This window comes from Platalea leucorodia (genome assembly GCF_965183815.1).
Source record: "Platalea leucorodia genome assembly, chromosome: 6".
NCBI classification, from domain to species: Eukaryota; Metazoa; Chordata; class Aves; order Pelecaniformes; family Threskiornithidae; genus Platalea; species Platalea leucorodia.
Genome location: NC_138828.1, coordinates 15295150 through 15312189, shown reverse-complemented (window position 1 = coordinate 15312189; position 17040 = coordinate 15295150). Strand labels below are relative to the sequence as shown.

Sequence of the window (17040 nt, the reverse complement as noted above, 5' to 3'; positions counted from 1 at the left end):
TAGGCTAATGCCTGATTTAAAGAGCAACTGACCTTATTCTAAAGCACTTCACTGCTGGGCTACTTTTTATTTGCTTTACGCATTCAAGCTATTTCAAATTTGACAACGAAGAAAACAGTAATGTTAACGACTTTCATCACCGAGCAAATGACTGCTGTTTGCCTATCTGTACCCTCTCAGATGTTCTCTTTAGCCACGTACTTCAGAAGCTGATATGAAGGAGTTTCTCCCAGCAGCCTATTATGATTTCAAAGAATACAATCATCAACTTGCTCCACTTTGGACTAGCAGATTTTTAGGGAAGGGGTCATCTGCACACCAAAGAGCACTGTAAGTCATTTGGTTTGTTCCCAGAGCTCAGACACTCTGACTGCTTTGAAATAACTGAGAGCTGGAAAAACATCCAGAATATTTAACATGCAAATGAGCGTAACAAGAATCCTATTTTGTTTTTATAATTCCTGCATTCAGTACAGCTAGAACAAGCAGCTTTCTCAAAACAGGGCAAGAGCTTTATCTTTTCTCAGTCCATTTGTTAAGAGCAGTTACAGGCATCATCTTTGCTAGAATTTATATTTTTTCCTCTCATAACCATTTATGTATTTGCCTCACTAATAAAACAATCATAAAATTAATGAGGTAAGAAGAACATTTTTCTGAACAAGAATAATAAAAGGCTGCCTTCTCTTCCTTCTTAACTATATAAAGCTTCTTTATTCCACATGTTCCTATATCTGTGCTTTATGAACAATCTAGAAGATTTGAGTGCAGGAGTTTGCATTTAGGGTTGGTTTTGTGTTTTGGTTTGTTTTTTTTCAATAAGAGCAAAAATTAAATTGTTGTCTACATTATGATATATAGTCTCTTAAAATTCTAATTATGTAAATACTTGAAATGTTCTCATAGTGAACAAAACACAGAAGCCTCATTACAGCAAGCACTTTAAATGTCAAAATTGCAATCAAAGTAAGAAAATGCATTCTTTGCAGATCGTAGGTAGAAGGACTAAAATAGAAATGGGATTTTCCCATTGTAACAGTGAATCAGCAACAGATATGCAATCACATGATTCTACTATTCTTCCGAGATGTTTCATTCAATCCATTTACTATGATGCCAATGTTATCATTAAAACAACCCATGGCCAACAAAATATTAAGAGTAACAACCTTGAACAAAAATTTACGGATACAGCAGTGGGACCCATAATAAAAAAAACACAACTTCACTTTAGTCCTTAAAACGACTTTTTTTTTTTTTTTTAAATTAAGTCTGTTAAGTCATTATCTGTGCTGCTAATGTAATGAGATACATCCCAAAATACACTGCTGGAGTTTCCTATAGCGTCAGCCCCTACATGGTCTCAAGTGAAAGATCCTGGAATCAAAGGGCCACATGTGTGCATGTGCACGCACAGAGCGCAAGCATGTGTACGCTGACGGGCACAAAGAAACAAGTACTTGCTCTGTTTGCATACTTAACTCAAGAGATGTGAGCCAGATCCAGCCCAGAAGATGCACGGACATGTTAGTTTGGGTTTCAGCATAAGTGATCACCTTACAATCAATACGAAATCTATGCAGCGAGCCTCAATTCTGAACCTTTCTGCTATATCCAGAGAAAATCCTTTTACATACTTCAATAAAAAGTTCCTGTGCATTTCATAGGTTTGTATTCTTAGTTTAATATAATCTCAAAGAATCTCTCTTTTTCTGAAGATAAACATGACACCCTATTTAAAGAACACTATCGAAGAATTCAGCAGTTGCTCATTGTATATTATGCTCAGGACAACCCTGTCTCCTGCATTTGAACCAGCAACATGACTGACTGTTCCAAGTAATTTTAAAAGACATGTAGACGAGGTGCATAGGGACATGGTTTAGTAGTGGACTTGGCAGTGCTAGGTTAACGGTTGGACTTGATGATCTTAGAGGTCTTTTCCAACCTAAGCGATTCTATGATTCTAAGTTCCTACCACATGCTGAAGTTTCTGGCTTTCAGAGCTCATGTCTAAAATTTAGCACTTACTATCTGCAGTTCATATGTAATTTTAAGCTGCACTTTTCGTTACCCATTTAAAATTTGAAAACACCAAAAGCATTTCCACTCAGAATTTCTTCCCCCTCTCCACCTGCAATTTTCTTTTGAAGACTATTCAAAAGGAGGAAAAAAAAGAAACATCTGTAGCCTGTTCTCTCCATCTTCAGATGGTACACAGGCTGGGTGACGCAGGAAAAATAATCAAGGAGTCCTGTTATAGACTAACTTCTGTAGGTGTTTGTGAAAAGAAACAGTACAGCCCACCACATTAAGACATTTGGGGTTTTTTCTTCACTAGAAAGGCCCAGAGCCCTCCTCAGCAGAGCAGGCTGCTCTAGCCACATGGTGAGTTTGCCCAGCTGGGGCTGCAGCACGCTGTCTGGAACCATAGGCACCTCCGTGCTTCAGAGAGGTTTTCAGCGCTGCACGTACTGCCTCACAGCACCTCGTGACTTGAGAACTAGCAATCTGCAGAACAGTTTTCCAATCTACCCTCTTGCAATCCTCTGCTAGCAACTCATCAGGTGATGTTAATGCCACAAAAGGTGTCCAGCAGGAACCATGGAAAATTAAGTTAATTACCTAGGCATATTAGATTCAGTTTATTTTTCCTCAAGGAAGAGTAGAATCACCTTCCATATGAATTTTTGTCACATGCAGCTGGCAGCTTAAGAGAATAACTCCAAACACTCAAGATTAAGATTCTGACCACACTCCTGATAGTAAAACATACCTTTTTAATATATGTATTTTTTCTTCACATACTTGTAAGGGAAGACCTACTGCCACAGATTTTGTGCTCTATGCATCATCTCCTCACTTAGCTGTATCACCTGAAGTTGAAGACATCTTAGTCTTCTCTTTCTCCTTTGGATAACGGGCAACAATTCTCAGCTTTGTATCCCTTTATGAAGCTCTTTAGCTACCACGTCTACCAAACCTGCTATGCCAAATCTCAGGTCCTTCTCTGGTCCCACTTCTTCTAATTTTATTATTCCTCTGCAATTTTGCCAGAGGAAATCTTGCAACTCTAACAGCCTCCTCCACAGTCTATCCTCACCTTCCTCTTAGCAATTCCACCCTCAAAAAAAAAAAAAAAAAAATCATGTTTGTATATCTCAGTGGCCATTATCCCCCACCTTCACCTCCTCAAAGCAAGCAACCAAAAAAGCCTCCACAACAAGAGATGCCCTTGTGCCACTATTCCCGCTAAACCTACTGCCTTACTTCTAAGACAACAGACCCACAATCCTTATCCGGAGCGTTTCTCTCCTAATGCTTAACTTGGTCCTTTCATGTTATTCTTTACTGCACTCCAGGTCACTAGTCACTCATCTGGCATGTCATCTTTGAGCTGACTTTCTTTCTAGTTAATCACATCCATGACATACAAAAAAATCTCAACTTGTCATTAAGTACATCACCTCTGTGGCGCAACTTTGTTGCAAAGGCTTTTTTTAAGCTGGTTTACTCTGTCATTGCACTTCTCCCTATGCTCCTCCAGAGCCTCCCTTCCTTCATCTAAAAGCTCATGCTATTTCTCCTCACTTTTGAGCCCTTTCATGACCAAGGTCTCTAATATTCATCGTATGTTACCGAGATGGTGATTTTGATTTGCCAAGTGTGCCAGTCTCTATCATCTACTTGTTAAAGCGGTCAAAGGACAACATTTTTTATTTCTTAAAGGTGGACCCTTCATGCAGGAAGGGCACCCTAAACACCTCTAAAGCCCACTATTTATTTATCAAAGACCCCCTGAAAATTTCTTCTCAGAAATCCCAGAGCTCAACAACAGTTCAACAGCTGAAGCACTAGGACCATGTATCTGTTACAATGGTCAAAACCACCTTATTTGCTTTCACTTCTTCCCATGCCTCTGCTCCTATGCTGATGTCTCTCACTGCATATAGTAAGTTCTTAGTGGCAGAGCCTGTTTTCTGTTCTACGCTTGTATTACAGGCAGCACAGGGGTATCCTGATTTGATAGGGAGATCCCCAACACAGCGTAGCAGCAGTGACGCCTGACCACACGGCACGAGAGAGAATTCAAGGAGTCAGGATTTGGAAGGTGGAGATATGTTCACCCTGCCAGTCACTGATATTGCACCCAGGCTATGATCAACCTGCAGTGCATGCGTTATCAGAACACAATTAAAAAAAATAGTTATCTGAAAATAATTTTAACTGTTCAAAATGCAGAAGGCATGAGAGGCATATACCAGATAGCAGCTGCCTGAACAGAACTACTGCAAACTTTGCAAGCGTTGTGTGTGAAGCAAGTTGCAGCTCTTTCAAAGGATGGTCCTTATGATGACAGAAACTTTACCACATGTAATTATTTGTGTAAATGTAATTGTAGATTTCAATGTCTTGTTCTTCCCTTTTCTTTTTTTCTTCTGCTTTACTTTGTTATGTCTTCTGGTTTACTTTGTTATTGCTATCTTTATTCAAATGAATACATGCAAGTAACATGTTTGCATATAGTAAGATTATTTCCTCCTTCCCCTGCTCTGCCAAGCACGCAACTCACTAAATTACAGAAACATGGAGCTGGATCACATATAAAACATTCATCGCAGATGTCTACTGAATTCTAGGGAAGGGCTTTCACAGCCTGTGCTTAAAGATCCTTAGAAGGTTTTTCTTTATCATTATATCGCTCACTGAAAGAGAAACAAATTACTTCTCTCTTCAGATAACAACTGATCCATGTCCTGCTTATCACAGCTTTTTGTACTTTGAAAGTCAGCTTTTCCCTCAGTATTTTCTTCCTGGGAAAAACAAATCCTTCAACTTTTCTCCTCATTGATCACTTCTAAAAACCTATTTCCTCTATTTCTACCATTCTTTAAACATTTATCCTCAACCTTCTGGAAGCTCAGGCCACAGTATTTCAGCTGAGGTCTCCACAGCACCAGGCAGAGGAGAACAGTCATTTCCCATGTCTATTTGGTCTCTCCATCCCAGAACATCTCTCACTGCAGTTCAAAGCGCACAAAACGCAACACATTTTTGCTCATAGTTACATTTTAACCTCTAAATGACCTATTATATTATGACCTTACAGAGAAAAAAAGAATGTTAAAAGTGCAGTATGAAACTCGGTGGTAAACCTAGAAGCCATGCCCATGTGTAGCTCCCCCCACCTTTGCACATGAATTTTAAAAAGAAAGATGCCACAGAAACAAACATTTTACAGCTTCCATTTGAAAACAAGCAGCATTAGCTGAAGAAAACATAAAAAGTACCCAGAAATTTCTTTACAAATGTAGAATTTTTTAGCTCATTTTAAAAAAAAAAATTCCTTCATGTTTCTACCTTGTTGCAAATTTAAAAGACCTAAATCACTGTAAACCCATCCTTAAAAAGAAAGTCCCTATGAAAAGCCATATAATGTAACTGTAATGTAATCATTACAGATTACACTATACTATGATGCAATTAGAAAGCTGGAGACTCAATGGCTTGTAAATATGACTAGAGAACATATAACTAAAGACATCTACTCAGTCCAAATACAAATGTAACATTGCAGATCTCCAGAATGAACAGATTTCGTGTGCATAAATCCAAGTTGGAAGGTCACAACAAGGCATTACATAGTTAGAAATTACTATAAATACTCATTTTTAAGAAAAGGAATAAAAGAAAATATAAACTTTGCAGCACAGGAATTTCTGAGTCTTCGCTAAGTATGGAAGGAACAGCCCAGAGCTAGTCTGAAGTTATATTTATTTTTTTTGTCTCTCCACAGTTATGATTAACTCTTTCTCCCTTATTCCTCCCAACACCTAACCAACAACTTCATATTCATTTTCTAATAGCACTAACTACCACCATCTCATAATTTTTTTCTTTGCAAATCCAAGGAGGCAATTGGGCTTCCAAATGAACAGCAGCATGAGCAATAAGCCAGTGGTCCCCCATCCCTGATCGAGCAAAGGATGCCAATGACAGTCCTCTCATAACAAGACTCTTAACCAGTCTGGCAAGAGACATTTTGTCCAGCTTCAAACAAAACTGTCTTGCGCTTCCATAGACTAAAGGGAAGGTTGGTTATGCCCCATACAATCTCTTCTTGTTTAGTTCCATACTAAAATAATAGTGCTTTCTTATTGTCTGCAGTGAACTTCATCCATTCTTTAACTTCTCAAAGTAAACTGTAGGTTAACACAGATCATTTAAAGTACATTTATGACTTACTCTTCCATTAGTAGGAAATTTATCTTGTAAAAACAAGAACTTGGCAGTTAACAGACACTCAGCAACTGATTTTCCATTTTCCTTTTTTAATTCTTCCTCAATGCACTGTAAGACATTACTAAACCCATAAAACAGACAGTACTGTCAACTCTCAGTTAGGTAACGTAGAGGTGTTCGGATAATTCAGACAAAGCTAAAATGCCGAAGATGAAACATGCAATGAGAGTCTAATGGGGATAAGTTACTGATAAAATTGACTGAAGCAAAAATCAGTTTTGGTCCAAACAGTCAGTGAGGGCATAGTTAGTTCTCTCTGCATTCATAGCATGTTTCATCTTCAATTCAACAGAAGATGTAACATCAACAGAAAATTAAGGATTAGCAATACACCAGCTCTCACCAAGGAAAGGCCTTACGGCTTTGAGGGGACCCTACCTCTCCGTTCCATGCAATGGACACAGGCTCCTTTGCAATCTCACATACACAAGAGATGCCAGGTAAACACGCTTCCTCCTTACTTCCCAGATTCCTAGTTTGTCCCCAGAACCAATGATTTCTGAGCGCCTCCTGCCCACAGCTGCACTGGTGCACTAGTGTATTAGCCACCAAAAAGCAACCACCTGCTTAACTCTCTCCCATAGGTAACACATGCCTGGCAGACTGAATACTGAATCACATGGCAATTGCTCTTCGAAACGTGCTGAAGTTTTTGTGACAAAGTTTTAGTTCAAAACTGCAATAAGGAGAAAAAGGGCCCCTCTTCAGAAAGCAATGACGTTTTCCAATCATTTTTGAAGATTTGACTGAAGTAGAAGAGATGCAAGCCCTTTTTTCCCCACCTCCCTCAATCCACAATCCTCCAAAAACCAGGGATTTAATTGTAGCCCCTTCAGTCATGCACATTCTATTTATAACCCTCTTACCACTCCTGTTTAATCTTTTCTTGGGACAGTGCACAGAGCTACAAGCAAGTCATGCAACCCACTAATCTCCACAAGGAATAAATAAATAAATAAGGATGGATTCAGGACAAGCAATGGCCACAAGGTATTTGTAGGAATTAAACACACCATCCTGTTTCCTACAAGCTGCTTTCACACAATGTCTGTTTTGGCAGGATTAGAGCTGGAGAGTGGAGAACTACAAGTTATTTTTTGTTTGTTTCGGCTGGTGGGGGGCGGATTTTTTTTTTCCAAGTTGCAAAGCAGACGGAGAATTGGTAATATTAGAAACCTGACATTTTGCACTCATTCCTGCTTGCATAACCATACTTTTTTATACCAAATGGGATTCCTTTGATGATTATGATGATCTTCTGTTTTGCATGATTTTACTTAAAGATTTTTCCTGTACTCTCAAGACCTAACATCATGCAAAACAGAAGAGCATCATCCAAGTTCTATGGCACACTTAATTTGTAACAAATTCTTAATATCTCCCTCTGTTCTGCTTACTTTTTTCAGAGTAACAAGGAAGTTTCATAGCCAATGCATAAAAGTTTTAAAACATATGCCAGCTAAAGATAGTCATCTGATCTTTGAAACATTCTTCACATGCAGGCATTGCACTTTCTCAGAAAAATCAACAGAACTTACCCTCATCTGTAGGGTTGAACCCACAGATATCACAGATACATCGAACCCACTTATTCATCTCCTCCTCGCTGTCTGCTACCAAATAGAAAACTCTGTCTATAGTGTTGATATCAAAAATATAACTGTTTTCAAACTCTTTTTTGTTGAACGTTAATCCAGCATCCACTTGTTGACACAAATTTAAGTCAATAATACGGATAGGCTTCTTGGCATGGTCATTTTTGTAGTATTCCAATACATCTGGATCCCCCGTTAAACGGCCGCTGCGAAGCACAAACCATCTCCTCTTCCATGCCTGAAAATTGGAGAGAGAAAAAAAGGAAGAAAAATTAGAAGGAAGAACTTATACTTTAAGAATGTTACCTTTTGTGTATGGTTTCAACCTGGGTTGAACCAAGTAATAAGTAGTTCAATTATAATTCTAAGGGATTACACATCAGTTACCTACATTTAACACAGTCTATTTACATATTGTTACAGCAGCGGACTAGAGGATTAGTGAATTTGTATTTTCAAGTTTATTTCTCCTGTATTTGAGCTTTGTTTTTAAGAAGGGGACATATAATTAAACCACTGTTTACAAAATGAGAAAGAATGAATCCAGTACAAAAAAAAGAAAAAAAAAAAAAAGGCAGGGAGGGGACCAGGAGAGGGGAAAAAAAGCACACACAAAAAACTTCTGAAGGAAGCTGACATAGGCATGGGGAAGACAAAATGAAATATATCTTTAAGTGCTCCATAGTGTTTTGTTTCCAATATCTGCTGCTTTGGGCTGATGCATTTTAACTCCAAATTTTTCACTGATACTTAACAATAGCGACCTGCATTTAAAGAACAGACAATGCTCATATGATACACTTGCCTCGATGCTACGGGAACTCTGCACTCAGAATCTCATAATATTTTTACAACAGTACTTCTTACAGAAAAAGAGCTACATTATTATTTTAGAAACCATTAGAGATGGGGATGGAGAGACTGACCAAATGTTAATAGTTTTACCACATAAAAACAGTATCTGTGGAAGGTATATCCACAGGAGAAATACATTTCAGTCTGATGCCATGCTCATCATCGCAGCCTTCCTGTCACTGCAGAGAGAAAGAAGCTGATCCGGGAGAAAAACACAATGAAAATGCCTCATCTTCCAACTAATCCTCAGCTGCCTTTCATTCCCACAGGCCTCTATCACCTGGCATAATTCTCACCAAAGATGCTAACTCAAACCAAGAAATCAAGGTTCACATACAACTGTCCTCCTGGCATTACCAACAGCATCTTTATTGCCCCACTTAGCTCCATTTTGGTTCCTGAGCTCTACCAGCAATACAGCATCCTATGCTAGAAGCTTCCTTATATGCACAAATGCCAGGGTAACGGGCACAGTAGAAGAAACTAGACGTACTGCTATTGCCCACTAGAAGAGCTGCACTGCATTCAGTTAGAAATCTGAAAGTAGAGCCTGGACACAGTGGGGAGCCATCACTGGTTTGTCCACTTGTTTTTATGCTTTTCAGCAAAGCTGAAGACCAAGGCAAATCAACGCAGTAGCCAAGCCACTGCATGTTACACCACAGACTCACACCATGCCCCAAGGCACCCCATTTAAAACTTCTTTAGGACATTCAGACAAGGTCGCCAGCAAGTCCTTTGGAAGGACAAAAAACAGAAGAAATAAAAAAAACCAAAACAGGCGAGTGAGTTTTCCTTTTGGCCAGCCCTGGCTGCATGCTAACCAAGGAAAGGAACGAAATCAGCAAGGATGGTCCCAGAAGATGTCAAGACGTGCGATGTCCTTTACACACTAGGATGTAGCTTTGAAAACAAGAGTTTCTTACTGTGTATTATGAAAAGATTCAGACCCATTTTCTTGAGGCACAAGAGAGTTTCCATTTCATTTTTATGTAGCTGTTACCTTCAAACAAACTAGTGGAGGGAAGGACATAAAGGACAAAGAGCGAGAACTGCACTGCCATCTTCCAGCTCTGAACTAGCGCCGCCAGCTTTGCACTAGAGACTCACAAAACCCTCATTGTCAAGTGGGCATGCCTTTTTTGGGTATCAAGCTTAGGACGCTATTATGAAAAGATAATACAGAAAACAGGAGAAAGGGGAAAATGCCAGACAGCTTAATTAAGGCTTGTGATCCATTCTCCAACTACCAAGCCTCTAAAAGTTATTTGATTTTAAGATAACTTTTATACTGTTATATGTTTATTGTAGTTGTGAATACAGCATCTGCCTTTAAATGCTGAACTGCGTGAATCTAGGCAAGGTCTCAAGCAAATATTTCCACGGTGGCAGCAAGTTTAACTGGGTGAACAGTGAAACATAGAAGATGCAACAGATGAAACCCTTTCAACTTAGATTTCAAATGTGAGCATCTTCTAGTAGCACAGCTGATAAGCACTGTTTAACAGTGACCCAAAACCACTGGCAAAGTCTGTTTTGTTTCCTGTTTCCAAATCAAGTGACAACTTAGATGCTGGGATAACAGGAAACTTCAATATCGGAGGCTCTCTCTCCAGACAAGGTCGATCACAGATAACGGTTACGAACCAAACTGCAAAACTCTGTTGCTTCAGAAACTAGCTTTATCTTTAACCTCAGCCTTCAGTCATTCAGATGAAATTTTCAAAGCTTAAGTCAGGAGGAAAGAGATTAGAGATAGGAGAAGGACGAGCAATTGAGAAGCACAATGCATTTTGTCTCACGATTTGTGTAACAAAAAAAAACCCCAACTCTATCAACTGCGCATGCCTCTTCTAGAGTTTATTTCTATTACTGTGTTAAGGAGTGAAAGATTCTTAGCAATCCTGACAATCTCTGTTGAGCCTTAATGAGTAAATAGGACTCTTAAAAATGCAGAAAAATCAACCAGCTAAACAGAATTTGCTTTCAGCCCTTCAGGCTACAAAATAGCAACTATAAAGTACTTAAAACATTGAATTTAGCCTACCAGCACCTGCTACTATTTTTGAAGAGTTTTCACATAATGCATATGTGAATGTTTATTTCAGTCATATAATGAGTCACACTCACTGAAACTGGCACAGATTATATTCAAAAACAAAAGCAATTCCATAAACTACACACTAATAAGGCAGATACAAAGGTTCTCTGGATTACAGTACAAAGCACAATTTAGCAGCAGAATAAAGCTTAAAGCTAGACAAGCGAACTGACATCAGCACCCTTGCTAATCATAGTACAAAAGCGCCTCTATATTTTGTCAAAGTGCAAAATGAGCTCACATAAATCACTCTTTGTTATTTGAAAATATCTGGGATTCTTAAAGCTTAATCTATTTTTAACATTTCAGTATTTGTCGTTGTAGCGAAAGCTTTATACTGCCTCACTGAAGTACAGAATACTGTGCTATATGTGTAAGGAAGAGAGCTTCTTCAGTCATGGCTTTCCAAAAAGAAATCTCTAAAAAAGGTGTGCACGTGTGCAAATAAGTATTTATGCAAATTTAATCTTTTTTTTTTTTTTTATTACCCCTTTGGGCATTCTTGTTTGAAAATTTTGCATTTTCTTTCACAGAGCTTGCTACAGACTATTTCTCATAACCAACAAAAAAGATGCAACTGGTTTAAGTCACAGGAAAATTACAGGTACTAATTATCTGTCACGTTACTGATATTATCAGCCATACATTACCAAACACTGGTTTTCTGTGCTAAAAGTCAACCGCATTAAGTTTGAGAAGTCAAAAAAACAGCCAGTATGGGATTTAAACATTTTGTCCCAATATCATTTAATTCTGGAAAGATATTTGAGCAAATAGAGAAAAGGGTTTTTTTAATGAAAGACTTTTTCATATACATGTGTGTTATTAATGTGAATAGGGTTTTAAAAATGTATTTTATAAATATACTAACACCTAGTTACAAAACACTGCACACAGATCAAATACCTAGTTCAGAAGTAAAATTGCTCCTTTTAGAAGTGTAGTATGGCAAACGTCATGGGAATCAAGTTCACCAAAAGCCTGCGTAGGCTTTGTAAATTATAACAAAACAAGGTTTAAAGAGGTTTGCTGCTTTTGTTTCAGACTAAGAAAGGCCTTGTGTGCCTCTCAGCTTGTTTTCTCCTTTGAGCCGCAAAGCATATCAGCTGGCCTAACATAGGACATCACCGTCCTCGCCAAACATTGTCCTGTTTGTATCATGAGACCATCGTATCATGAGACCATCATAACTATAGAAACAAGCTTGTTTGCTTGTTTTTGAGGTAGTCTAAAATGCGACAAGCTGCTCACCCACAGAGCATCAAATGATCAAAGGAATAGTGGAATTCTGTATTTTTCACACAGCATTTTGAGTAGGTTACAAAGCAAAACCAAGACATTCCTATGATTAGGTTTTCTGCTCACATATATGCAAACTGCTGATTTAAAAGCAAGTGAATCAGCTAAGAAATTGGCAGAAAGCATCATTTAGCAGTGTTGTGGTTTTTTTTTTTTAATTTTTTTAAAGACTGTAGCTAAACCTGTATGCACTACACAGGATTTACAATATAATCTCCTTACAAGAGATATATCTGTTGAAGAAGTTGTAGCTATACCTCCCTTAATCTGTACATTTATGGATTCCCCCCCTCCGTCACATATATTCGGTATGTACGCCATTCAGCTGCTGGCTGTAGTTCAAAGATGTAGGAAAGAGGGAACATGTGTGTAAATAGAGAGGGAAAGGAAGGAGCAGGAAGGAGTAGATAATTTACATTTATATTTTTAAAATTATTTAACCTTCCGTTTGGATCCCCTTAAGCTGTTGCTCAAGAGGCCAAAATAATTACATGAAATGTTTAAATAAAAGCTTAGAAATGTCAAATCAAAGACAACTTTTTCTGGACAATTTTTTTACAGCATTTGCTCTCACCTGGTCAAATAACTCTGCTCACTGATAAACTGGTCAATTGTCCGTCTTTGGTTTGCTAAGTATTATTATCCATAATCCCCATGCCATTTAAAGCAGATTTTCCTCTTCTAGCACATTTACCACCTTTTTTCTCTTGGGTAGCATCCAGTCAAAAAAATCTCCAAAACTGTTGAGCATTGGCTACGCCAAAGAGAATATCACTTACATCCCACGCCAGTAATACCGCTAATAAATCTCTCCCCCATGTATGACCAGTAGACCCAGGAATAAATTACAAATCTCAGACCTTCCTTCGTATCTCTCAAGTGTGCAGACATTTGTGCTTAGGTTTTCATCTCCGTACTCCACAGAGAGTACTTTAAAAGGGCAGTACTTGGCATCCTCCTTTCCCAGAGAAGTCAACTAAGACTTGGAAGAAAGAAGCGACTTACCCAGGGGCACAGGGAAGGATCCAAAAGAACACTTCGTGTTTTACAAACACACAACAAAACATTTCCTTGTTCCAAAAGAACTTATAAAGTAAGTAGAAGACATGCAGAGCGTGTACCAGAGAGAAGTAGGGGGAAAAAAAGACAGCCCAAGGTCACTTCAGAATGCTGTCCTGGACATTTGTTTAAGTCCTGAACCTACTGTTGAGGTCTTTTCACTTGTCTGCCAGGATCAAGATTTAATTTTCTTTACGCTTTTTGCTCCCATCTATTTCATCTATCTCTCTCCCTTTACTTTTTTCCCAGTGCAAAGGTTAAACAATAGTGAAATTGCTACATGACTTTGACAAACAACAGGAAGAAGGATCGCAAACAGAAGCTGAGTATTTCTTCTCCTTGTTGCCTCCACATTTCTAATGTCCAAGTGTTCTGTTCATCGCAGGAGACAAACACACCTCTGGCACAGCTTCACTGACTCGTGCGTTAGACCTGCGCTCTGCATCCCATTAGAAGCAAAAATGAAATAAAAATAAATGTTCCTTCACACTATGCTTCTTTTTAAATCCCTTTTGTGGTAGGCATAGACCAGTGACAACTGTCACTGATGAGCTCCATCCCACAAGGCACGTATTTGGGAGGACTGCCGGGAAGTAGCCAAAAGAGGTCACATTAGGTAACAGCACTTCAAGTACAGAACTTTACTTTTTCCATTTGTTACTCTTCTGCCTTGCAGAACTAACTCCAACATAGTGAAATTTCAAAATTTCGGCTGACGTTTTCCCTGAGACATTAACACTTGTATATTTCTACATGGAAATAAATTAAGGGGTATTTTTCAGAAAGCATTTTCTGGAAATCTTTAAAAAAAAATTTTTTTTTTTTAAAGGCCATATCATGAGCACCAGAACTGAAGAAGATGTAATCACTAGTTACTTCTGAAAACCATTGTCCTAATACCTGGCAACTGCCATCCTCTTCCCTAAAAATGATGCCTATGCTTTTTCTTTTTCGCCTTTTTTTTTTTTTTTTTAAAATGTAAGACAGAACAACTAAACTGAGCACAAAAAAACCCCATGTTTAGTCTCTTAATTCTAACAGCAGAAACTGCATTTCCAAGATTTGACAATAGTCCAAACATTCTACTTTTAGTAGCGTTAAATACCGAGAAGTGTAAACAGATTGCTGCAAAGTAAACAAATGTAACACGAGGAAAATACTGAATACATTACAACTTTCTTTAAATACTTAAGACTTGTTTTCCAGGAAGCACCATCTTTTCTCACTGAGCAAAATAAGGAAAAAACAGTCTCAGTGGAAGTTTCCACTCTCCTGGCCATCATCCTGATCATCTGTTCCGAATACACACAAGGCCAAAATTTCCTGTTTTCAAACTATTGTCACCATTTTCTAGTCTTGTGCTGTCGATTCTAACTTTAGCTTGTTAAATAAACAAAAGAAAACACTGAAAATACAGCAGAACAATACTTCCACACAGATTTAATGCAAGCACTGTTTCATAACTGACGTGTCAGCATGTGAATTAGTCTCCCCACATTACACCACTAATTAAAGTGTCAAAAAAGGTGCAAAATACAATTCAGACAATGTAGCACTAACTGCTGGCTTTATTTTGTGAATCTAAAACTAACTGGATATTTTCATAGTCCTTGCCATTTTGCAGGGGATTCTTGCTTTTTTTTTTTTTCTTTTTTTTTTTTAAAAGCCTTTTGCCTATTCCCGGTGTAATTGTGCAGCCAGGTCTATATCATCTAATTCACATAAAACTGATCCTTATTATGACTGGTAGCATCAGTCAATTGAATAAATATTTACTTTTCTGCACTGTGTCAGAAATTTTCTAATGGCAAGCACAAATTTCTCTCTGCCATACTCCTGCAGCCCAAAGAATTATCATCATCTCTTCACCAAAGGAGAACCGATTCAGAGAGCTATGTAAAGCAATAAAGCAGGAGACTTGCAGCAGAGCCAGGACCTGAGCCCTCCTTTCACTGTCTCCAAGCTAAGACCAGTGACCAGATCATCCCTCTATCTTCCTACGTCATCTTGTGCCTATAAATATTCTTTAATTGCTGATCACTTGCAAACTTACCTTTTCAATTCTAGTTGTTCTACTTCACACCACCCACCCAGCGTGGCTAAGACCTAACTCCCTAACAGCCTTGCCACCAACATGTTCCCTATCACAGATATTAGCTTTGCCATCTCCTCTCACTGCTTTGTCAGCAATTAAAACCTAACACTTGTCACTGCATAACGCTTGTCACGGCATAAGAAGTATATCTGTTGCAGGTCCCTTACCCACACATCTACATGGTCTTTGGTTTGCTGCCCTGTTTCTCAGAATATTTCCAAAATTTCGTCTTTTCCTCTCTGATCACGAGCATTTTCTGATCATCTCCCTCACTAGTCTTTCCCATATTCATCCTATTTAATACTGCCAGGACAATCCTCCTTCTCTCATTCTGATCACATCATCTTCTATTTTAAAGTTCTCCATTTATTGCCTTGCTTTATTGCAGTTTTGAGCCTCTTTTCCCATTTTTAGGCTTTTTCTTCTTGGAAAGTCAATGCACTTACTTGACTCCCTCCCTTTTGCAAGTCACCTCCTATCGCTTTGCTCTACCACCGATACCAGATTTGGTTCATTTTTCCTTCTCTCCTGCATCTCTCACCTTTCTTCAACTTCTGAGGGCTCCTCGAATCAATAAGCAAGGGCATGACATCTCCTTCCTTCAGATTTCTCCTAAAGATCAGTCTCTTTGATAGTACTTACAATCACCCAACCAAATTACAATTTGGCTTTGCATCACATGGATTTATTTAAAAAGTAATATTCTTGTGTATTCATCAGACAAAGGTTTGTTTGTTGTTTTTTTTTTTAAAGTTGCTTCAGTCTTTTCATCAGCTCTTAATTAGAAGTCACTTCCCCCCACAAGTCTTAATCTAAGAAAGCAAAACATTCAGGGTAGGTTCTGCCACCTTTTTTTTTTTTTTTTTTTTTTTTTAAAAAGTGTCTGTACGTTACTTATCATGAGGATTACTAGATTACTACAGTGCTGGCAAGACCCCCTTAACAAGACAAGCCAGAGATGACACCAGCTGTGCTGTTTGCCTCAAGTTCCACTATCGTGAGCTCATGGGTGTACATTGTGACAAGTTGCATGAGAGCAATGCACAGAAAAATAGGAAGTTTAGGATTTATAAAGACACAATAAATCCAAAGCTGAAAGGTCAAGTCTATCAACAGCTGCTTTCCCACTAATGGCCAGGGATGAAATATTTCACCATGTATTTTTGTCTATTCATTTCTCATTTCCTAGGAGGACAGCCATTTTGAAGTGGTGTTTGTAACAAGGTGTGAAAAATCCCCATTCTTCCAGTTCACAAGCCCAGTGCTTTTTGTAGTATTTTGCAGATTCAAGTTTTCCTTTTTTTTTTTTTCCCTTCTTATTTGCCCATGTAGGTATCTATCTCCATCATCCGTGAAAGGCTTATATACAAGGAAAAGCAAGACACTAGAACTATGTAAAAACATGCAATTCCTGACATTATTTTGGGTCCTGTAAAGGACATTGCAGTTTCCACAAAGATACAACACATGCTTCACTGCTTCATGTTTGGATCACTCAAGCGTGCTCATGCTGCATACAAAATAAGAGATTTCTACAGATGACAGAGGCCAGGCATTCTGCACATCATCTCTTCAACAAAATATTCATAGGCCTTAATACTGTGTTTTGTACTTCCCATAAAAGAAAGGGGATTTGAGCTACAGAAGCAGCAGTTTCTCCAACTTCAATAGGGCATGATGAATTAAGGGGGATCTAGCAATGAGTTAAGGGGGATGGTGCAAAGATACCCCAT

At 38.4% G+C, this 17040-nt stretch overlaps 1 protein-coding gene across 4 annotated transcripts in view; it reads right to left on the bottom strand.

The window, feature by feature from the left end:
• Positions 1-17040, bottom strand: part of GAB1 (GRB2 associated binding protein 1) — a 102173-nt gene that overhangs the window by 35306 nt on the left and 49827 nt on the right. For all 4 annotated transcript variants that reach the window (XM_082316273.1, XM_082316271.1, XM_082316274.1 and 1 more), the window contains exon 2: positions 7842-8136. In XM_082316273.1, coding sequence (XP_082172399.1) covers positions 7842-8136 — 295 coding nt within the window. The remainder of the gene's footprint in view (positions 1-7841; positions 8137-17040) is intronic.